At 36.3% G+C, this 20,658-nt stretch overlaps 2 protein-coding genes across 6 annotated transcripts in view; one reads left to right on the top strand and one right to left on the bottom strand.

Annotated features, from left to right (window-relative positions):
* Positions 1–9,121, top strand: part of LOC123005446 (leucine-rich repeat-containing protein 24-like) — a 147,750-nt gene extending 138,629 nt beyond the window's left edge. For 4 of the 5 annotated variants that reach the window (XM_044399205.1, XM_044399202.1, XM_044399204.1 and 1 more), the window contains 2 exons: positions 4,223–5,663; positions 7,547–9,121. In XM_044399205.1, the coding sequence (XP_044255140.1) occupies positions 4,223–5,663; positions 7,547–8,295 (2,190 nt within the window). In that variant the 3' untranslated portion in view covers positions 8,296–9,121. Of the gene's footprint in view, positions 1–2,917; positions 3,253–4,222; positions 5,664–7,546 lie in introns of those variants that run through there. The other variant, XM_044399206.1, reaches the window with a different exon arrangement.
* Positions 9,122–14,354: 5,233 nt separating this feature from the next.
* Positions 14,355–20,657, bottom strand: LOC123005641 (leucine--tRNA ligase, cytoplasmic). The gene is made up of 9 exons (XM_044399477.1): positions 20,464–20,657; positions 19,990–20,415; positions 19,535–19,941; positions 19,256–19,481; positions 17,464–18,755; positions 15,483–15,756; positions 15,177–15,431; positions 14,651–15,086; positions 14,355–14,603 (listed from the first exon to the last, which is right to left on the bottom strand). The coding sequence occupies exons 1-9, from the start codon at positions 20,464–20,466 to the stop codon at positions 14,398–14,400; spliced, it is 3,525 nt and encodes a 1,174-aa protein (XP_044255412.1). The 5' UTR covers positions 20,467–20,657; the 3' UTR covers positions 14,355–14,397.
* Position 20,658: the final 1 nt, after the last annotated feature.

Genomic DNA, 20,658 nt, shown 5'->3' with positions numbered 1-20,658 from the left:
TACAAACAATACTTTAATTAACTGAACAACCAACAGTGTTTTGGCACTTTTAGACTATTTTAATAAAATTTATTAGAAAGAAACGTGGAAACGTGTTCTAAACGAAGCATGTTGTTGACTCATTTTTCAATGCCAATCTCAGCACTGATAATACCACTGCGCAAGTTTAGAAAATAAAAAATAGCCTGGATATGAATTACAAGGGTTTTGATAGAATCTTGACTCAAAATGATGACCATAAACATAATATTCAATTAAATAAGTTACTAATCGATATTGTATTTGCTTTTTGTTTCTTAATTCTATTCAGGGAATTTCTAAAAGAGTAATTTATTTTACACGTCAAATTTGTTTGTTTGGAATTAGCGCATGTTAATTGGTGCATAATTATTTTCCCCCAAAGAAAACATTTTTTATGTCAAGGCCAGTAGAGATGATGTAATCAGTAGTCCCTAGTTTGGGGCATTTCATGTGAAATTAAATTGATTTAATTACGAAAACCCTGATACGTTTTTCACTGATATTTGCTTGATTTAATTAAAACTCGCTTGAAGCTGATTTCGCTAGTGGTACCTAATAAATAAATGACGTCGCAAAATTTTAAGCACCACTTACTTTAGCTTGACATTATTTTTCACTGACTGACTGATTAAAGTCTATCACATTGTATTAAAACTCACAATATTAGAGTTTTTAGTTTTTGATTTATTAATCTGGGCTACATTGAAAATATTTTCTGTCCTAAATTTAAAACGAAAAACCCTCGGTTTACCTTTTGACTGAAAAGCTTACAAACGAAATAATCTCACAATGGCAAACGAAAGCTGCCTCTAGCAGCTAATAAGCGTTTCCTTTATTAAAGGTTAAAACTTAAAAGCCCGAATTTCCAACTTGTTGCGTGTGGACCGTTTTTAATTTGTTGTTTCGTGTACAGTCGATTAAATCTCCCAGCCAATTAATAGGTAATTATCACCAATTTCCGCCGTCATCCGTTGTGATCAGCTCTCAAAATCCGCAACCATCACCTGAATAATTAATCAAAATTTGCCTCTCGCAAAAGCGAAATTTTCTTTCATGTCAATTTTTAATTAGTTATTTTGGTAAGCTAGTTTTCAGTTTCGTCCATGTATTTCTTTTAAATAAAGTAAAATTTCGGGACAACCGTGGAAATCGCTTTTACACTTCCTGAATTAAGAGACGAGATGAAATTTCCTTTTCCTCTTTCATTCAGTTTTGTTTCAGAACACATTGCTTAATTTGCTATTTTAGCACACTGCATGGGCATACGTTATCACAAAAGTTTTCACCCCGTCATAGGCACTCCCTGAAAAACTCTGATGAAACAATTAGGACAATCCAAGTTCGTGTTGCATTCACACGTTTTAATCATTTTTATGACTAATAAATTAGTAATTGCAAATTGATATTTAGTCATCTCTGCTTTTTATCGATTAAAACTTTTGTCTGACGCATTTGTGATAATTTAGAAATCATTATCTAAAACAAGTTTTTATTATAAAGAAATAAAATACTTATTTATTCTCTTCATGCTTCACCAAAAAACGTCACAGATACTATGGTGTTATGTCTTATTTAAATATTTATTTTACTTTTATGTAAAATTTGTAATCATCTTCATGTAACTACAGAATGTTTTCCATTTTTCTTAATAAGGGATGTGTTTTATTTTAACGTGAATAAAGTTTTACATATACATCAAATTAATGTACCTAATTAAGTAAAAAGGGTAGATAGCTGGCAGCAGTTCGATTTATTTGTATGCATACTTAAATAAATTCAATATTTAGATACATGCAAACACGCATGTAAACAAAACTATATAAAACATACCAAAAAGGAAACAAAATTAAAAATTTAAATGAAAATAAAGTTGGAATTCATTTATGTAGTACTTGTATTTTGAAATGTACTCATTTTTATAATAAATTATGGATTTAGGCAAACAATAACTTTTTTGGAACCTACAAGATAGTCACAATCGTCGCATGCAATATATTTTGAGCGTACTTTTATAAGAATCATTAAAAATTTCGGTGTTTAAACATAATTTTTATCACGTTTCATCGCTAATTATTGGAACAGGAGTTTTGTCATAAATCTAAAAAAAGATCGTTTTAGTTTTTTTCCCAAAACTCGAAAAGTTCTCGTATCATGTTCTAATATTTTTTTTATTATTAAATTATTTTCTATGGACGTGTGGTCGTGTTTTATAAACAATAGTTTATTTATTAACAGTCTTGGGGTCACAACCTTGATCCATTAATTATTTTAAAGCAATTTCAGCGTAATACGGATAGAATAACTGCAATTTAGTTATTATCTGTTAATACGGCTGCAAGGTTTTTATTTTTATACCAGTTCTTTAATGAACCTTTGACAGGATAAGCAATAAGGTCGTAGAGTAACAAAGAAGGATTTTTATTAACAAAACGTTTAGTTGGTCAAAGATCGATAAAAGTACAAGTCACTCGGCAATAAATTAACTTATAACACTGCAATTTGACAAGCACTGACCAACACCATACACGCAACTTTGACTCAGTTAAACCAGTTTGCAACATTGCCATGTTTCTGTAGTTTTTCTGCGGCTTATTGTAACCAAATAATAACAAACTGCTATTTTGGGAGTTAAAGACGACTTGTATTTGGTAAAATAACTGGCGGAAGTTTTAACTGTAAACTTGTAAGGTAAATAAACACAGAAGACAGAGAAGACCTAAATATTCCGTCGTTTATTAAGTAATAATAATAAATTATTAATGAATAATGGAAATTTTCCAGTTTTGCTTTTTAATATTAATTCTCCGACTGGTTGATTTACTTTTAACAATCTTGAGTTGAGATATTTCCTTGGTTGTATTGTACCGAGAAGGAAAGGAATGTTGCAGGTAAACGACAAAGCTCGGCAACGTTGCAAATCGTGAATCAACTCTGCTTCACGTTTTATTGTCATCTCATACAAAGTGTTCGGGTTAATACGTTTATTAGTGGACTATTGTAGAATGTGTGTTCGGGAAAAGTTGTTCTCGCCTTTCCGCCAAATCAAGCGGAAGGATGTCTCTAACAAACCGATTTTAATAAATGACGAGCTGAAGTTCTGAATGTAAATTAGGACGGAGGTGTAGTCCCGAATAAAATTTGATTTTACGCCACCTCCTCCAACTTTCGCAAGACTATTAAGGAATCGATAAAGATATTTTACCCCTTGCATGGTGGAGTACCAAGGATGTGGTGAGTGGGTTTATTGTTCAGCACGGAGGCCTAAGTGTACGAACAAACTCTCCAGATATAACAAAACGCGAATTTATTTTTTTATATAATTATATTTCTTCCAGTTGCTTCTCTTGCATGTTTTTTACACATTTATTACTTTAAAAGAATTCCAGATACCGGAGATGAATCGATGTTGTAAACACAATTTTAATAATTTAAAATACGGGAGAAAATTGAGTTCGACGCTACCTGGCGCTAATTTCAACCACATGATTGGCTTATTTTTCTCTTTTTCCTGCAAATGTTTCTATTTCTGTAATCCTCTGATTCCTCTGACGTTGACATCAAAATAATAATTACCTCGAAAATATTTTACATCAAAATATAAATACCGAAATTAGAGAAGAATAGAGAAATTAAATAAAAATTGACACGAAATATGTTTCAACCATCGTGTTTGAGTAGCATTCTAAAGGCGTATAACTATTTCATGTAGTTATGCAAAGGTTGGCAAGAATTTCTAGTCATTTTTAAATAAAACAATCACGCGATTTAGGTATTTATCCTACGTATTTTTATATTTTAATTATATATGTTTAAAACAAGAACTATATAAATAAAACGCAGCTGGTAATTTGATATATAAGCTGATTCACGAGGAATAATGAGCCTGACCAAATTCTCGATGCAACCACCATTACTCTTCGCAAGTTGTTTTGCGACAACTGTAATTTTGGTTGCATCGAAAATTTGGTTAGTCTCAATATTCCTCGTGAATCACCCTGTATGTATCATATTTTATATATGAATTTAGTTTATCGAACTACTGGCATCTTGCAAATCCTCGTGCATCCGCAAGGTTCTCTTCACTAAATATTTAATTAAAATTGCTCGCATCTACTCGTCCGCCTTTGGCGCAAATAACTTAGCCCTAACTCAAATAAATTTTTAATTGAATCGGTTAATGAACGACGTTTTCTTGTTGCAGATGAAAATGGCACACGGGCTTATATTTCTGATAGTGCTTTGGAGTCTGGCAGCGGCGAACAACGATGACTGGGAGAAAAAGTGCAACAAGTGCAAGTGCGTGTGGTCGAACGGCAAAAGGACAGCGGATTGTACGAATCGCGATTTTAGCGAAATACCGAAAGATTTAAGTTCGGAAATCCGCGAAATAGACTTCTCAAATAATCCTTTGCATTATTTGGGCCGCGAAGTATTTGTTAGTGCGGAGCTTAGAGACATTCATAAATTAAGATTCGTCAACTGTAGTATAAGTGCGATGGACGATACTGCCTTTAAAGGCCTACTTTTACTAATCGAATTAGATTTGTCGCGAAATTCAATCGGTCTTTTAACATCGAAGATTTTCGAGGAGAATCGCAAATTAAGGATTTTGTCCTTGAGTCACAATAAAGTGAAGAGGTTGGACCACGGATTGTTTTACAATATGACACATCTGCAAAGACTTTCATTAGACCACAACGAAATCGAATATATCAATGACTCGGCGTTTTTCCTCCTTCCAGCATTACAACATCTCAACTTGGCTTACAACAAGCTGACAGTCATGAGTCCTGACTTCTTGGAGAATTTCCCGAAAATTGTCAGCTTGAATCTCGAATCCAATCCGTGGATCTGCGATTGCCACCTCCAAGAGTTCCGAAATAAAACTAAAAGAGCGAATTTAATAACGACCCAAACCCAATGTGCAGAGCCGCCTCTTTTGAAGGGCCGATTGTGGACCGACGACAACATCATATTCGCTTGCGTTCCCCAGATTGTGGAGCCCCTTCCGAGCACCCACATCGAGGCCACGACCAGTAACATAACACTTACTTGCCGCGTCCTCGGAGACCCCCAACCCGACGTAGACTGGGTCTCCAACGGGAGAATCATCGACCGGGACCCCCGACTCAACACCCAGCGATTCATCACTTCTAAACGCAAAGTTGGAGACTACACTTGGAACAATTTGACAATAACAAACGTGAATTACCGCGACAAAGGCGAATATAAGTGCGTCGCGAAAAATCCGGGAGGCTCCGACGAGAAAAACGTGAGTTTGATCGTGTCCTCCATCGGGGGAATTGGAGGAGGAGGCCCCCTCGCCCTCGGGGCGACTCTTCCCGTAGTGATAGCGTTAAGCATTGGTGGAATAATCGCCCTTGTGGTGATTCTCATCCTCGTGTGCTGCTGCTGCAGGAAAAACACGCACGGAATGGCGACCAAGAGGAGGGACCTGCAGGACTCCTCCGACGAGTGTATAAGACTTCACGGCCAGCCAGATATGGAGAAGTCGCTCATTACGGACGTTAACCCCGTGATGAAGCCCCCCAGAATCTGTTCAGTGCCTCCATCGGTAAACAGTGGAGGAACGGAAGTTAGCGAAGCTAAAAAGAATCTGCTAGACAGCGACTCGGTTTTTGGTAAGTTTCATAGTGCTGCGGATGCACTTGGTTCGTTAAGTAACGAGATGTAGTTACTAGTTGAGAGAAAATTGCAAGACTTTGGCGAAATTTCGTGGATTCTCTGACGTGATGTTTATTTCAAATAGCTATAAGGAGTAAAGAGCTTGCATACGCAATACGGAATCTGAAATTTTACCAACAAATTTGTTAAATTGGCCAGGTATAACAACGTACTTAAACTAATTAAAAATAAATGTAATGGATTTTATTATGGTAATTCACCTGGAAAGTTAATTTATAGAAATAATGCTAATTTTGTTCTGTTTTGAAGAGTTTCACGTTATAATTGACATTACTCTAATTTTTTTATGGCTCATCGGAAATGACGTAAAAAATTAGAAAAAAAAATAATATTACAGATCACTGGAAAAAAAGTTTTTCGTAAACTCGACAAATTTTTGTTACGGGTTTTTGTAATTTTATTTTTATTCGTTTTATGGGTAATAAAAAGTTTCCATCTCACACTACCCCAAAACTTATTGTACTAGTATGCGTGAGATACCATGAGATAAATGTATTATGTTTTGAAAGTCGATAAGTAAGAGTTGTTCGCAAGCCTAAAAAGATTTTTCGCCGTCAGAAATAAATAGAGCGGAGAATTTTGAATACGATATACTTACTCGTAGATAGGTGGACCTATTTGTCGATGAGTCCGAAAAGTGCAGAGAAATGTAAAAAAAAGTTTCTTTCTAAGTACTAAGTTTCATACTGACTGTTAGTGTCAAAATTTTGATAATATTATTTTAGACAATTTAATCACCATCACATTACATGCGAATAATTAATTTCCCCTACGTTTATTTACATGTAGAGTGTTTTTAGTTTTAAACTCACCCAACTTGAAGCAATTTCGATTAAAAATGTTTTCGTAATAAACAAGTTCCATAAATTATTTTGTCGAACACGTGCGTGCGACAAAATGCTTCTTATAAAACTCGTATCATAATATACTATTTACCCTTGGTGTTTGAAAATCATTACAAGTTTATACATAATGTAAAATTGTCCAAAACTCATTTCTATTGCAATCATTTATTAGTTGATATTTAAACTTATGCTAATAATGAGTTTGTTTTGTTATAGATTTACTCCTAGAGACTCATCTCTCACCATTTTAGGCAAGTCTAGGCTTTGGAAAGAGCAGTTATTAGTTTTCCAAATTAATTTTGCAATATTTGCAGTAGAAATGAATTAATTGTTTTATTACGAGTATAACAATGGTTTCTATCAAAACGCTTTGCATGTTTGGTCAGTTAAACCATTTTATAGATTAATTTTGGCGTCATTGCTTTAGTGAGCTTTAATGTTTTATCTGATAAGGTGGAAAATTTGCCACCTCCTGTTCAGAAATTCAGTTTTTAATGACTGTTATAAAAACCCGAAATTTAATGTAACTGTTGATTGTGAAAGACAATTTTTTTTCGAAATCTGATTTAATTGTTGTTTATTCCTGGATTATTAAATTGTATATATTAAAAATCTACACAAAGGGAACCTTTTGCAACACAACTAATAATGAAGAAAATTAATGTTTTTTAAGTAAATACGCCAACTTTTTTTAACTGTAGCATTTTGTTTCAAGCAAACGTATAAGCTACTTTTTATATCTGAAACAACTGCATTCATTTCATCATATTTTCCGCAGTAACTTGTGTTTCTTGGGGAACGACACAAATAAATATTGCTCCCTTGTTTAATGTCGATTTGGGGGAAATATTTTACTGGGTTAGTAAATTAATATTTGAAGGACGTACATACATACTGCATGCATTGTGGTCAAAGCCTGTTTTTGTGTACAAATTTATGTTTTTGTTGAGTTGTAACAATTATTTTCTTCGCAGCAGGCGACGACGAATCCCGTTCGTTCGACTTCGATATGCCGTCATACCGAAAATCGCAGAACCTCCTGGAACCGGATTACCGCGGTAATCACACCTACCCTCCAGATCTTCTTCCTTTCCCGCCTCGTATGTGCCAGGTATCCCCGGCAGGTAGTTCAGCTTCGACGGTAGCAGACACATCCCGTTTACCAGCACATCACGGTCCACAATCGCCATTACACAGTCCACTATACGACTCCAACAACCTCTACCGAACTCTTCCTTACTCCAGATCGCAATCGCCGTTCGTGGGTCCCCCCGCCCGAGTGCCCCGTCAGGGCTACGTGACGATTCCACGCCGACCCCGCCAGCGATGGAGCACCGACACCCCCACGACCTCCGACGTAGAGGAACCCCTCTACGACAACCTGGGTCTTCGAACCACCGTGGACGGCAGCTCGGCTCTGTCCTTGAACAAAATTGGAGGAGAGGCCACCACCCCCAAGTCGATACGACTCTTCCCCATGAGCCCCTCCAGCTGCGACCCCATCGCGGAGAACGAGCCGCCCCCCACGGCCGGGAAACTGTCCCCGTCGACCACACAGTGGGCCAAGGCGAATGCCGAGGCGCTGAGGAGTCCGGATAATAGGAGGAATTCCATGCCCGATGGAAAAGTTAAAATAGCACCGGTTCCTCCTCCTAAGCCTAAGAAAAGGACTTCCACGGGACCGCTGTTTGAAGATGAAGGTGAAGACGGGACAGAAGTGTGAGAATGGCTCAAACTGGTGCGCGCGGCACTGGTGACTTGTTGAAATCGTGGTGCTAAAGGTGCGGACCAAGAGTCTGGACACAGGGTTAACGGACGATTTTTTTTAATGAAATTTTTCTGTGCCTTATCGACGAAATCGATTTAAAATTCTATAGTTGGTGTACCTAGTGCTTGACCCTTCGTGTATGTTTCCTACGGGCTTCCATGGACGCGTGTGTCGTAGCTTATTTTCGAAATGATAGAGAGGGTGGAGTGTCCGTCGCAGCTACGAAAGTTATGATCTCAGAACCGTTTGTGCATAGACAAACAGCGCTGTGATTGATGGCACCGCAACAGTATTATTAATTTAGATAAACAAGAGCTTGATGCGCGCTATCTCTATCGTCTCGGCGAAAATTCTCTGAAATTGTTGTAGTGGATGAACTGTGATCTTTTGACAGTTACAAATCGGTTAGGTTCAGCCAGATGTAAAGAGCGCTTTCACGGCAGTAGAGCCTTTATTAGCCTGCATACAGTATCATTGTTTATGCGTCATTATGTACCCTTATATTGACTTGAGATAATGGAACCAAACAGACGACGCGACGTGAACGCGCTCTTCCAGATCATACATACATTCATAGTTCTTGCTTTTTGGTGTTCCACTTTTAATAAGAGACCCGAACGTACCCTACTTTTCAAATCGTCGCTTGTAATTAACTACAAAACTATAATTGTACTATCAAATTGTATATAATTACATATTTTCTATGACTGTACTGTATATTCATTTTAAAATATAGAACTAAATGTAACGAAATCTACATAAACGATCAATAAAAAGAATATTACGGTTATAACTTTGCTTTAATCCAACAACTTCAAATCCTCTAGATCGTCTATGACTCATCACGAACTCATCCACTAATGAAAGCAACAAAAAATTTTGTAACCCTACACTCATCGAGGTAGTTAGCAGGAAATTGATCACCCAGACGCGAAAAAACAACCATGTATTGATTTACACGAAATGCAGGCGTAACTTGAGACTAAAAACACTCAAAATTATGAAACATGGATACTAAAAGTTAGATAATAATTAAAGACAGGGCTAAAAATCCAAGTTAAGAAAACATTTGCTACAGTTTATAGCATGTCGTTCACGTAAACCAGGGAAATAAGCGACATTTGCTTAGAATTTAGCTTTTGGCTAAAAAGTAAGACCTACCCAGTAATAAAACCCCATATTTGACTCATTAACACATTTTATTAGCAAGCAAAGTTACGTAAGTTGAAATTTGGACTCTACAGACGGTTTAAAGGATTTGGAATCGATGAAACCAAGTACTAAAGTGCTTGTAATAATTCAGTGTTTGCAGAACAAATGCAAGGTTTCTAAAAATGTTAGTATCTTGGGAAAATGGATTGCCGATAAAATTTGATACTACTTAATTAACAAATAATCACGAAAAGCGTAATTAAAAAGTCTGCCAAAACTGAATACACAACAGTTTTCTCCTTGTGTCGAGAGCTTTTTCATTAGAAGTCTTTTATTTTTAAGATGTTTTTGCAGCACAATGGTGAAACTAGATTTGCAGGCCGTGGAATTTTTGGTAATTCGTAACAACTCAATCCGGGCTCGGTTTCGCCCAACTTTAATATTAGGGTTTTCGGCTAAGTGCCGCATTTCACCTGTGTTTCGGCGCCTCGAAATTATTCGCCCAACTTAACTTTTATGTCGACGAGTTATTTTATTGCAGGCGTGCATCCCTCAGTTCCTAATCAACTCGCACCCCCATTGTCATAAAAATACAATTCCATCTGACGTTTCGCCAAAATTACTGACCCTCGCACTAAAATTCGCATCAGCGTTTTAATCTCAAAGCATGAATCGAAGATCTGTTTCACACACGTCGATAGAATATTCACCGCCCTTGAAATACCATTAAGCACCGTAATAGGGGAAAAATGAACAAGCTGTTGCCGTGGGCTGTTCCATTATAGGCCGTTATAGCACGACGTTATCTCATTATTAAGCTTTTACACAAAAGGAAAACAGTTCGAATAAAGTTGAAAGGGGATAATTATTTTTAGTGGAGTTGCGACAACACGCCGACGAGTGCAAATCTTTCAGCTGGTACAAAATGGAGCCATTAATATTTCAGTGTTTTATTTATTCAAGGAAAAACTCCAGGGCTCTAGCTCACAACAAGTGCCTTTGCTGAATTTCCTATATATTCCATTTCACCTGGACTAGAAAATTGCACCCGACTCACGAAAGAATGCTTGGCATTATCTTGCTATTTTCTAAAGCTTACCGCATTATTTGAGAATGGCATAACATTCAATACTTATTTCAAGCTTTACACTACATTGATCACTTATAAAGTAATCCAGAGCTACTTACTTTACTTGCAATCTTCAAATGTCTGACAAATCTTTAAAAGCTTTCAAAACATTTGAATAGCTAAGGCTCAAGAGAGTTTGGAGAAAGATAATTTCACATTTTACTTGGAGAAACCCTTTCAGCGCTACCTCAAACACACATTAACTAATCTTTTAACGTAGAAAGGCAAACTATCTTTTTATTTGAGTTCCTTATGAAACCTGTTTTGCAATAAATTATGCATTTCCTGAACAAAGCATAGATTTTCCAGAACCGGAAGTAAATTACAGAATGCAGCTCATTATACTCATACCAAAGTACGAGTATGTACCTAAGATATCCAATAAATGCTAAATATTTAGCGAATTTGCTACTGCTGTTTAATTGTCTCAAGTGAATTTCTGCGATCCAATCCCAATCTAGAATTTTCAAAATAATTAAATAATTGTGTTAAATTTAAGAGTGTCAATACAGTTTTCAGAGATAGGGAGAATCAATGTTAAAAGTTCTTACTCAACTCAAAAACAAATTAATATTTTTGAATGCGGTTTTCACTACATGATAGAGCATATTATTTTGTAGTGGCAATACGTAGAAAATAGGTATAAATTAATTTTATACTACACTTTTTGATTTTTTCATGGAAAAAATGTAACTCACATTTTTTTGTTACGTCCTGTCACCAGAGCTTGCTTTTAGTAACTTGCAAAAAAATAGGCATTTTGAATCATTTTTCAAGTTACCCCATACCATTTTATTTTTCGAGCACCTTAACTAAATCTTTCCAATACGTTATATTAGACCTGGACCGAGTTAGAAATTTATAGTTATGTTTTAGGAAAGAGGTCCTTAAGATGAAGTTACAATTAGTGTAAATTAAAAAAGTAAATGTTGGAAAAAATCTTTTTTCATAATTCGCTGGAAACCGTCGTTTTCCTTCGCAGTAGCTGAGTAAATAATCACTTTATGTCTGAAAAGAGTTGGAAAAAGCCCTCGATAATGCAATAATGGAAATTTTTGTTAATTGCAGTGCGTCGAGCCCCGTCTAATTAATTCAAGTACTTGAGAAAATTATCCGTAAATGACTACCAGGAGAATTTTTCGCCTTCTTCTAATTTATGTGTTAAATGAGATTTTCACGACGTGTTGACTCATCCTTGGTTGAAAATCTCCCCGCAATAAGCGCGTTAATTAAAAGTTAACCCATTAAAGAAAAGTCGGTTATTTATGCAATTGCATTAGGTGTCATTCCCGACACAAGAACTAGTGTGAGAAAAACTCCTATTAACACTAATGGAATTCTTTCTTCGCGGAGATCAAATTATGCTATTCAAATGAGGACATGGAGGGCATTTCGACGATTCCAGCGTGTAAGCAACTCGATCTGTTCGCTGAAAAGATGGATGTTCGTTTTAATGTGCGAATTTAACCGGCATAATGGCAATTGATTTATTTCGCGCTTCACTCCTACGCGTTATTAATGGCCCCACGTTATTTTTCGAAATTGAATTTTTAATGTACTATGAACGGTTCAGTTTTTCATTACATCTGATTCATTCTCGCTAATCCATAATTTACACCATTCGACTCCTATTATGACATTTCATTTACCTAATTTTTCTATTTTTGGGAGCTTTTATGAAAAAAATTCTGCAAGGAGTCGCACAAGAGATGAATTCCTCGCACTAACAAACTACCTAATTTGTGACAGCACAATAATTTCGCCGTCAAATTATGTTTCATCCTTTAGTGAACATAATAATGCCATAAAGTAAGTTTTAAAATGCAAATTTACATCGAGCTTTGAGAGTTGTTGACATCGTTTGCTCTACTCTTGATAAGTTTTTCCTCACATAAATATTTTCCTCCAGGTTGAAATTAAATTCGCAAAACTATTATGTCTCTTAAGACGAAATTGCGACAAATGTGCAGTAAAGAAATAACACTCAAAAAATCCATTTTATAAGCTGTGACAATTTCGGTAATAAAAATGCAAATCCGCATTTCTATTGGTAGGTTGCAGTAACAATAACTGTATCGTTATCACAAGATGACAGAGTTCGCGCTATGATAATGTTGAGAAACCGCGTAAATTGCGAAAATAAAATTTTACGATTGGAATTTATAAACCATATGAGAGTTTTATTTTAGAACAAAAACTCTGTATTAAAAATTGGTATAAAATAAACAGTCTGGCCAATTAATTTCCTGTAGCTAATTGGAGAAAATCAATCTCTTTTAATTTAATGACCAAACCATCACCAACTGACCGTCATTGTCCCAAAGGCCTCAAATTCCCTATCTTGCTGTAAATTACTCGAGTGAATTAGTGAACACTAATTAGTTTGCCTTTGCTAAAACGTGAATAGAAAAGTTTCTTTTAAGTAGAAACTAAAGTCGTATTTTTTTTCTCCTGTTATAAAAAATTCTGATTCTTGTGAGTGCCAATAAAATTTCCTAAGTGCTCATCAGTTATTGCAAAAACCATCACTTCTGTCGCTTCAATAATCGTTATGAGGGATTTTAGTGTAGACATAAAACTTTCATATAGGTAGTATGAGTCGTGAAGAAAATTATTTGGACATTTTCCAAGCTGTTTGTGATGTTTGTAATATGTTAATTGATATTTCATGGTGAATGAACAGAAATTTTAGTGAACAGTGGATAAACAAAATCCAAATTATACATCATATTTTATTTGTTACAAGTAAAGCAAACAGCATGGACAGCAACAATCTATTGTGTACTTGCGTGAATGTTAATTAGTTTAAACCTTAATAAAAGCTCATGTAGTCAGCAATAAACCGGGTAAATAATTTTTGCCTACCGCCAAAACATGGCATTTATCTTAATGCAAGTGGAAAATAAAATAAAAACGCGAATTTTGGGAACAATGGAAGTTACCCTTGTCCTCACAAGAGTGTTCACTCTGAAACGTTAGTAAAGCGATCGTATTATTATTTCATCCAGGAGTGCAACTTGAATTTAGTAAAATCTACATAACCATTTCAACTCCACATCATATCAAAATTTCTATTGTGAACCCGTTCTGTAAATAACCACTGGCTTAATGACATCTAAAAGCGGACAACTCGGGAACGCACCCATCCCCAGAGTAATTAATATAAATACAACAGTCACCCCTTGCCATGGTAAGACTCGCGTGACGTTCCATAATAACCCTCAAAGAGACGCAGTAATGAAACACTACACTTAATGGATGCAAACTTATTTCAAAATTAATTAAAATAATAAAAACCCCAGGTGAAGATGCTAATTTATTAAAGTGGCACCCAAATAATGAGCGTTTACCCTTGTAAACTAGTGTTTATTGTATTTAAATGCAACTAATAATAAAATAAATAAAACGGAGGTGCAATGGTGGATATCTTAGTGAAGTTATAAACTCCAAAAAATGTAATTAAACGATTTGCTTTTCACAGTCGGATCAGCCGGTGAGAGCTTTTTTTTCAAAAGTGAAAACAAAACTTCATTAAACACGGTTATCCAATAAAGAATTCGTTCTAAATAATTAAAAACAAACCTTTCCTTTGTCTTTTTTAAACCCTTTTTTCAAAGTTTACCCGAATTCATTTAAACGTTTATACCTACTACATAATTAATATTCTGTGTAGTGGAGATGATTTTAGTCACTAATTTATTGATTATGTGTCAAGATAAATAAAAGGTGATAATTGCATAACCAAGTTTTTACTTCCAAATAAATTACAAAAGTGGTTAAACAACTAAATAAATAATTGATTGTCCGATTTCGGACACGTTTGATCCCGACATAACTGAAACTTTCTTCTCTTGAACGTTGACTTTGAAAATACTGTTAGACTCTATCAACACTTTATCCTTGGTGGGTTCTTGGAAAGTTGGGATTTTTCTGGGGCCCAAAACCGGATCTTGGAATCTCCAAAGCTGAATAGATTGTGCAGCTATAAAAAATTATTGCAAAATCTGAATCAATTAATAAAAAAATTACTTTTAATCCCTTTGCCCAATTTTTGGACAACTTTCCCGTATGTATCCCCCTCACTGATCACCAACACTTGCGAGAAAAATCCCGAATTGGGAACGGGATTCACAAATTCGACTTTCACCCCCGGTTTGTTCGAAAATTGTACGTATGGAGACCCCGGACAACATTCTTTCATTTTTTCATCGGCTTTTTCATCGTCCGTATATTTCACCACCACTTCGTCGACGTTTAAAGTATTCGCCAAATAAACGCTGTTATTAGTCAGTACTTCGGCCTCGTTGAACTCGAGAGTCAACGCCAAGGCCTTAGGACCGAGTTGTTCGACTTTTTCGCGAGTCGCTTGAACGAAAGGCATTACACGCTTCATGTATTTCTTTAGTTCGGGCTTTGAGCCGAATTCCATGGCCAGGACTTTATTGTCCGGAAATTCCTTGCTTTTCTAAAAAATACAAAAATATAAATATCCAAACCGATATGCCAACCGACGTATTTTGGTCGAAATCGCTTATGTAAACAATAAAAACCCTACATCGTAGTGGCTTTTCAAAGTGGTGAGAATGCAGCTCTGCCAAGCGGGGAAAGTCTTGGCCACCCAAATATTTAGCACGTCTGGTTTAGGGACGGGTGGAGGGTTGGGGTTGGACTTGGTCTTGATTCCCTGAAGATAAGTTTTAAGATGCACCCGGAACGAATGAGCGGTTTCCATGAGATATTCCGACGATTTAATTTTGATCTCGTCGATTTGTCCTACTTGAGGCCACGACGCTTTGAAGATACTGCTTTTCTGTGAAATTATTGGATTATTACCGGAAGGTTTATACGAGATTAGAGTTACTTTTCCCAGTAATTTCCAAACTTGTTCGGACACGTGCGGGCAGATGGGAGCGAGGAGTATTGCCTGAACTTCGATGAAACGAACGATCAACTCGGCGTGCATTCCGTCCAAGCACAATTCTCTGTATTTGTCTCTGACGGATTGAAGTTCGAAAAAACCGCTCCTGAGGGCCTCTTTAAATAGCATTTTGCTGTAGAATTCGTCCGTTTCTTTGATTTTAAGGTTGATTTCGCTCTGGAATACTTCGTCGTTGAACGTGGTTGCGGGGCCGCTTCTGCACAGACACGTCGATAGCATAAAAAATCTATCGATTTCATCGACAACAAAGAAATCTTGCCGTAAACTTATGATTTACATGACAAAATTGGGAATATTTGGTAGACATCTTGACCAATTTCTACGCAAAAACTCAAAAATTAAAAGAAAAAATAAACAAAATGCATGGTAATCTTCATTTATACAGGATGAACAAAAAATAAGGAACGAGGGCCGACGCTACCGTCGGTAGAGCACGGCAAAACTGTTCCGTAAATTTTAAACTTGATCCCAAAAATGAGTTTTAAATAATTTTTATCTTACAGGTTGAGTTTTTGAACTACCTTAGACCATTGTCTTTGATGATAGAAATCAAATATTATTCACAAGTGAGATAAAATACTCACAAGTGAGTAAATTTGACTATTATGTTATATTTACTGTTATATTTTTCTAGGTGAATATTTTCCTTGAACGAAACTTTTTTCTTGGATAGTTGCACCTGTAAGATAAAACGTCGTATATCACTCGTGATCGAATTGCCATTAAGAAACTCGTGAGAAGTGTCCCACTCGTGCGCAAGCGCACTCGTCGGCCAAAATTCTCACTCGCGTATAATGATGCATTTCTATCACTTATAATATAATGTACTATTTTACATGTATAGAACACTAGATCTAGCAATTATTTTAGCATTAGTTAGCAATAATTCCTAGTTTTTTCATTTTTAAACGATATTTCAAAATTGAAAGATATGCCTGCAAATGAGATATGTAGTAGAAAAATGTAAAAATTTGGAGAGCATTTTGATCTTCGATAATGATAAGAAGGACATCAATGAATAGGAACTTGGGGACGAATTACAACAGTTGTGCTATTTCTATTAAAGTTCTAAAAATTATTCTGCAAAATGAATTTGCTCCAAATCTCACTGTAGCTTTAAAAATTTTACTTTGTTTACTTGTGACGGTGGCAAGTGGAAAACGATCAAAATGAAAACTAATAAAAACCTATTTAAGATCAACAATGGCTCATCGCGTTTAGTTGATTTGGCGACAATTTCGATTGAAGATGAAATCGCCCACAATTTATAAACAACTTGTACCTGACTTTGCATCTGTGACAATTCAAAAAGTGAATTTTTAAACTGTTTTTGTAGTTAGTTAAGAAACATTTTTTTTATATACCCAAACGAAAATTCAAACTTAATAATTCTACGTTACTGGAAGAAAGAACAAAAAGGTAGGTGTTTTTAAATTCCCTAGATTTATAATTTGTATGAAAATATTAATTAGCTTCTTAAAAAATGGAGGGTGCACAAAAAACTTTGCACGGGTGGCAAAATTCCAAGCACCGACCCTATATGGAATCAAGCATTTTTTTAATGAATGAATGAATGCAACTGTTTTCAGTTACATAAAATGCTCATTGTGACACAGAAATAGAAAAAAATCTTATCGAGTTTTGAGAATAAACTTTGGTTTTGAGTTATTTTTGTTTTTTTGATAAAAATTGAATAATTTGTAGATAGCCGTAATCCTTAGATCAAAAAAAAGTCAAAAAAAGTTTTAGAGTGGTTGCCATTAAAAATTTTGCAAAACCCGAAAACTAAAACAAAATTTTATTTTGAAAAGCGTTCACATTTTTGTGATCGAGCAAAATGCTTCTACAGAAAACATTGCTTAATTTAATTTAGACAAACCTGTTTTTTAATTTTTTTAATTACCTCAATTGTCCTTTATTCTCCAAGACCTCCTTGACCCACTCAATAAAAGTGTACAGCCTCAAAATCCCCGCGTCTGCCATACTCTCTACAAAATTAGCATCTTCGACCGAATCCCCTGCATCGGCAAGACACAACCTCGTCCCATCGGCGCTGAACTTCTCCACAGCTTCACTCAAAGTCAAAAAATTGCCGTCAGACTTGGACATTTTCGCCGAGTTTAGTAAAAGATGGCCATTAGCGCGGACACCTCTCGGCCACTTTTCTTCTTCTTCCGGCCAAATGGCACAATGATTGTAAATGAAATACGTCAAGTGGTTCTGCACCAAATCCTTTCCGGAGACTCTCACATCCACTGGGTACCAATAATCAAACTCTCGTTTCATTAAATCGACGGATTCTTTCTTAATCCCGGATTTGGCTGGAAATGGCGCATTTTTGAAAAAGATGTAATCCCAGACTTCAGGAGTCATCTGCTCCGGTTTGATGTTAAGAGAATTGGGTTTATTGCCACGGAAAGAATTGCCTTGGAGGAAATGAGCAACGGTGTAGTAGGCATTGTAGATGGTAGAGTCGGAGAGGGATTCGATTAGCCATTGTTCGTCCCATGGGAGTTTGGAACCAAGACCGTAGGTTCTGGAACAGGCATGTTCGTGAAGCCAATCCAGACACCCATTGAAGTTTCTCCGGACTTCCTCATGGTACGTATTCATCTGATCTAGGACTTTATGGGCTGCTTTCTTCCAGGATTCTTCCCCGTAATCCAAAAACCACTGGTCACACAAAGCGACAACGCACTCATCTCCTGATCTCGAAATTATAGTTTTCTCCGGTTCATAATAAATAACCGCCTCATTTTTATCAATTAAGACCTTCTGAAGCGATTTTTTTATGTCTTGAATTTTTTTACCCTTGAATTCGCCCACTATCATAACCCCATCATAAAAACCCTTCAAGTAGACCATTTCTTTGGCCTCGAGTAGTTTTTCTCGGTCATTTTGACTCTGAATTTTCAACTTGTCGTATGCGATTACGGCCGAAAGTTTCCCAAAATCGGGTACTTCAATTATGGGAATTGGTTCAAATGGAAGTACCATTTCGTCTCTGATCCCATATTTCTCCCTGAAAGGTTGCTTCTTTTTTAAATCGACTAATGCAGCATAATCGTCGGGAGAATCAGAAGGGACACTTGTGACAACTCCTGTCCCTTTATCTTCTTTAATGGTAAGCATGGGTAGGGCGTAGATTTTGTCATAATGGGTCATGGGGGCTTTAAGAGCGCAACCCAGGAGATCCTGGTGGAAAATAGAATATTAAAGAACGCAGTTCGTAAAGCAAGTTTTGTGGAACAAGTTCAGGTTTATGAAGCGAACAGCGAAGCGCGAGTTTTATAAAGAACGAATGACTTATGAAACAAGTTTTTATGCTGTTTTTCAAATATTTCAAAATTTACAAACTTTTGCCTTAATAAGGTGGTGATTAGTAATAAATGTCACAAAGTTTAAAAAAGTATCAGGTCTCGAATATTTTTTTAAATTTTGTTGAATTAACGATGAATACTACAAATATTTCATGTACACCACCTGAAATAAGAGAAATCGCTCAAAACGCCGCTGAAAATCACCATTACCAACCTCTAGAAAGTAGAATGTACTAGTCTTTTTTTAGCCTCGAATTGGTGTTGAAATGGCTCATTAAAGCATAGGTTTTGGTATCAAAATAACCTTTCTTTCAGACGCAAAATAGAAAAAATAAGTTCGCGACACTCGCTTCACGGGTCGTGCGTTAAACTTACCTGTCCCAACAAGTGCGTAACAACCTCAAACTTCCCATCAACCTCTGTAAAACCTTGATAACTCATATTTCGGGCTGATCGTTCAGTGCAAACGAAAATTTCGCCCGATTTTAGTAAAATTGCAACATATTTCATATCAGGTCTGACCCAACAATTAGTCTGCCCATACATTGTCTCCGGTCTTAAAGTCGCCGCTACTAGATAAACCGGTTTATTGGCCAGTTTACTGCGAATTAAAAAGCATAATAAAGCTATTCTCTATTTTCCGAGTTGTTTTACCTCAATTTTGCTGGATATGGAGGTAATAACTTCATTTTAATTAAAGTGTACTCTTGGGGGCCCACCCCTTCGCCGGTGGACCGGTCATGGTCCATGCAAGGTTGGCCATCGCGAGGTGAAAAAATCGTGTAACGTTTACCGAATTTAATTTTGTTGCGTTCTTTCAAGCGAATGAATTGCCAACGGACGAAAGAGTCAAAAAATGGGTTCACGTCGGTGGTTATGAACGTGCGTCTCCAGTCGATGTAAACCCCAAACCGGTCCAAGTCTTGAACGGCAAGGGGCGGGAAATAGTCAAGCCAGTAATCAGCGTCCGCGAATTTTTTTATCTCTTCGTCTTGGAGGCCCAAACTGTACATGATCTGCCACTGGTACTTGGCAGCGCCAGCTTTGGCTACTGCTTTGCTCTAAATAAAAAAATGACAATCTTTAATTGATAATGCACAAGGATTTACCTTTTTTCCTTTACTCTTGTCTTTAATGACAACGTCGTCATTCTCTTCAACCTTTGCTTCCTCCTCAACTGGAAACTTTGGGGGGTACCCAAACATCTCCATCTCGCGTTTTAATTTATCAGCGCATGCTTTAATCGGCATTCCAGTACAGTGGAAACCAAAGGGAAACAACGCATTTTTTCCCTTCAGTTTATGATACCTGACTGAAAATTCAGCCTTTGACAGAGAGAAAGTGTGGCCAAGATGTAACCGGCCGTTCATGTATGGAAATGGAAAAGTGCATAAAAACTTCTCATTTTCTGATTTTCGTTGTTGTTTCGGAGCGTCTATTTCGTGCAGTTTTTCTTTTCTCCATCTTTCCTGAACCTCACGTTCAATTTTTTGCAAATATTCAACCTTAAAAGTGCCTTTTCGTTCAACTGCGGCCTAAAAAAATACTATTAAACGATTATTACTTAATTGTGTGGCACTTGCCATTTTTAATAGGTTCTTTTTTCGCTGAAAATACAAAAAATCAGGTGGGACACGTTGACATAGCACATGGATTAGATAACCTCACTTTTCCCAGGTGCAAAACCACAAAAAATGATGCAATTATTAACAAAATTGATTATCTGATTTTATTGCTTTAATTGTAATTATTATCTAAGCCTAATACAAAACTGGACG

The sequence above is a fragment of the Tribolium madens genome, unplaced genomic scaffold, assembly GCF_015345945.1.
Source record: "Tribolium madens isolate multiple individuals breed KSU strain unplaced genomic scaffold, Tmad_KSU_1.1 Scaffold_20;HRSCAF=117;Tcas5.2_LG4, whole genome shotgun sequence".
Taxonomy (NCBI): domain Eukaryota; kingdom Metazoa; phylum Arthropoda; class Insecta; order Coleoptera; family Tenebrionidae; genus Tribolium; species Tribolium madens.
Note: the sequence above shows the minus strand (reverse complement) of the source record. Positions and strands in the feature narration are given on the sequence as shown.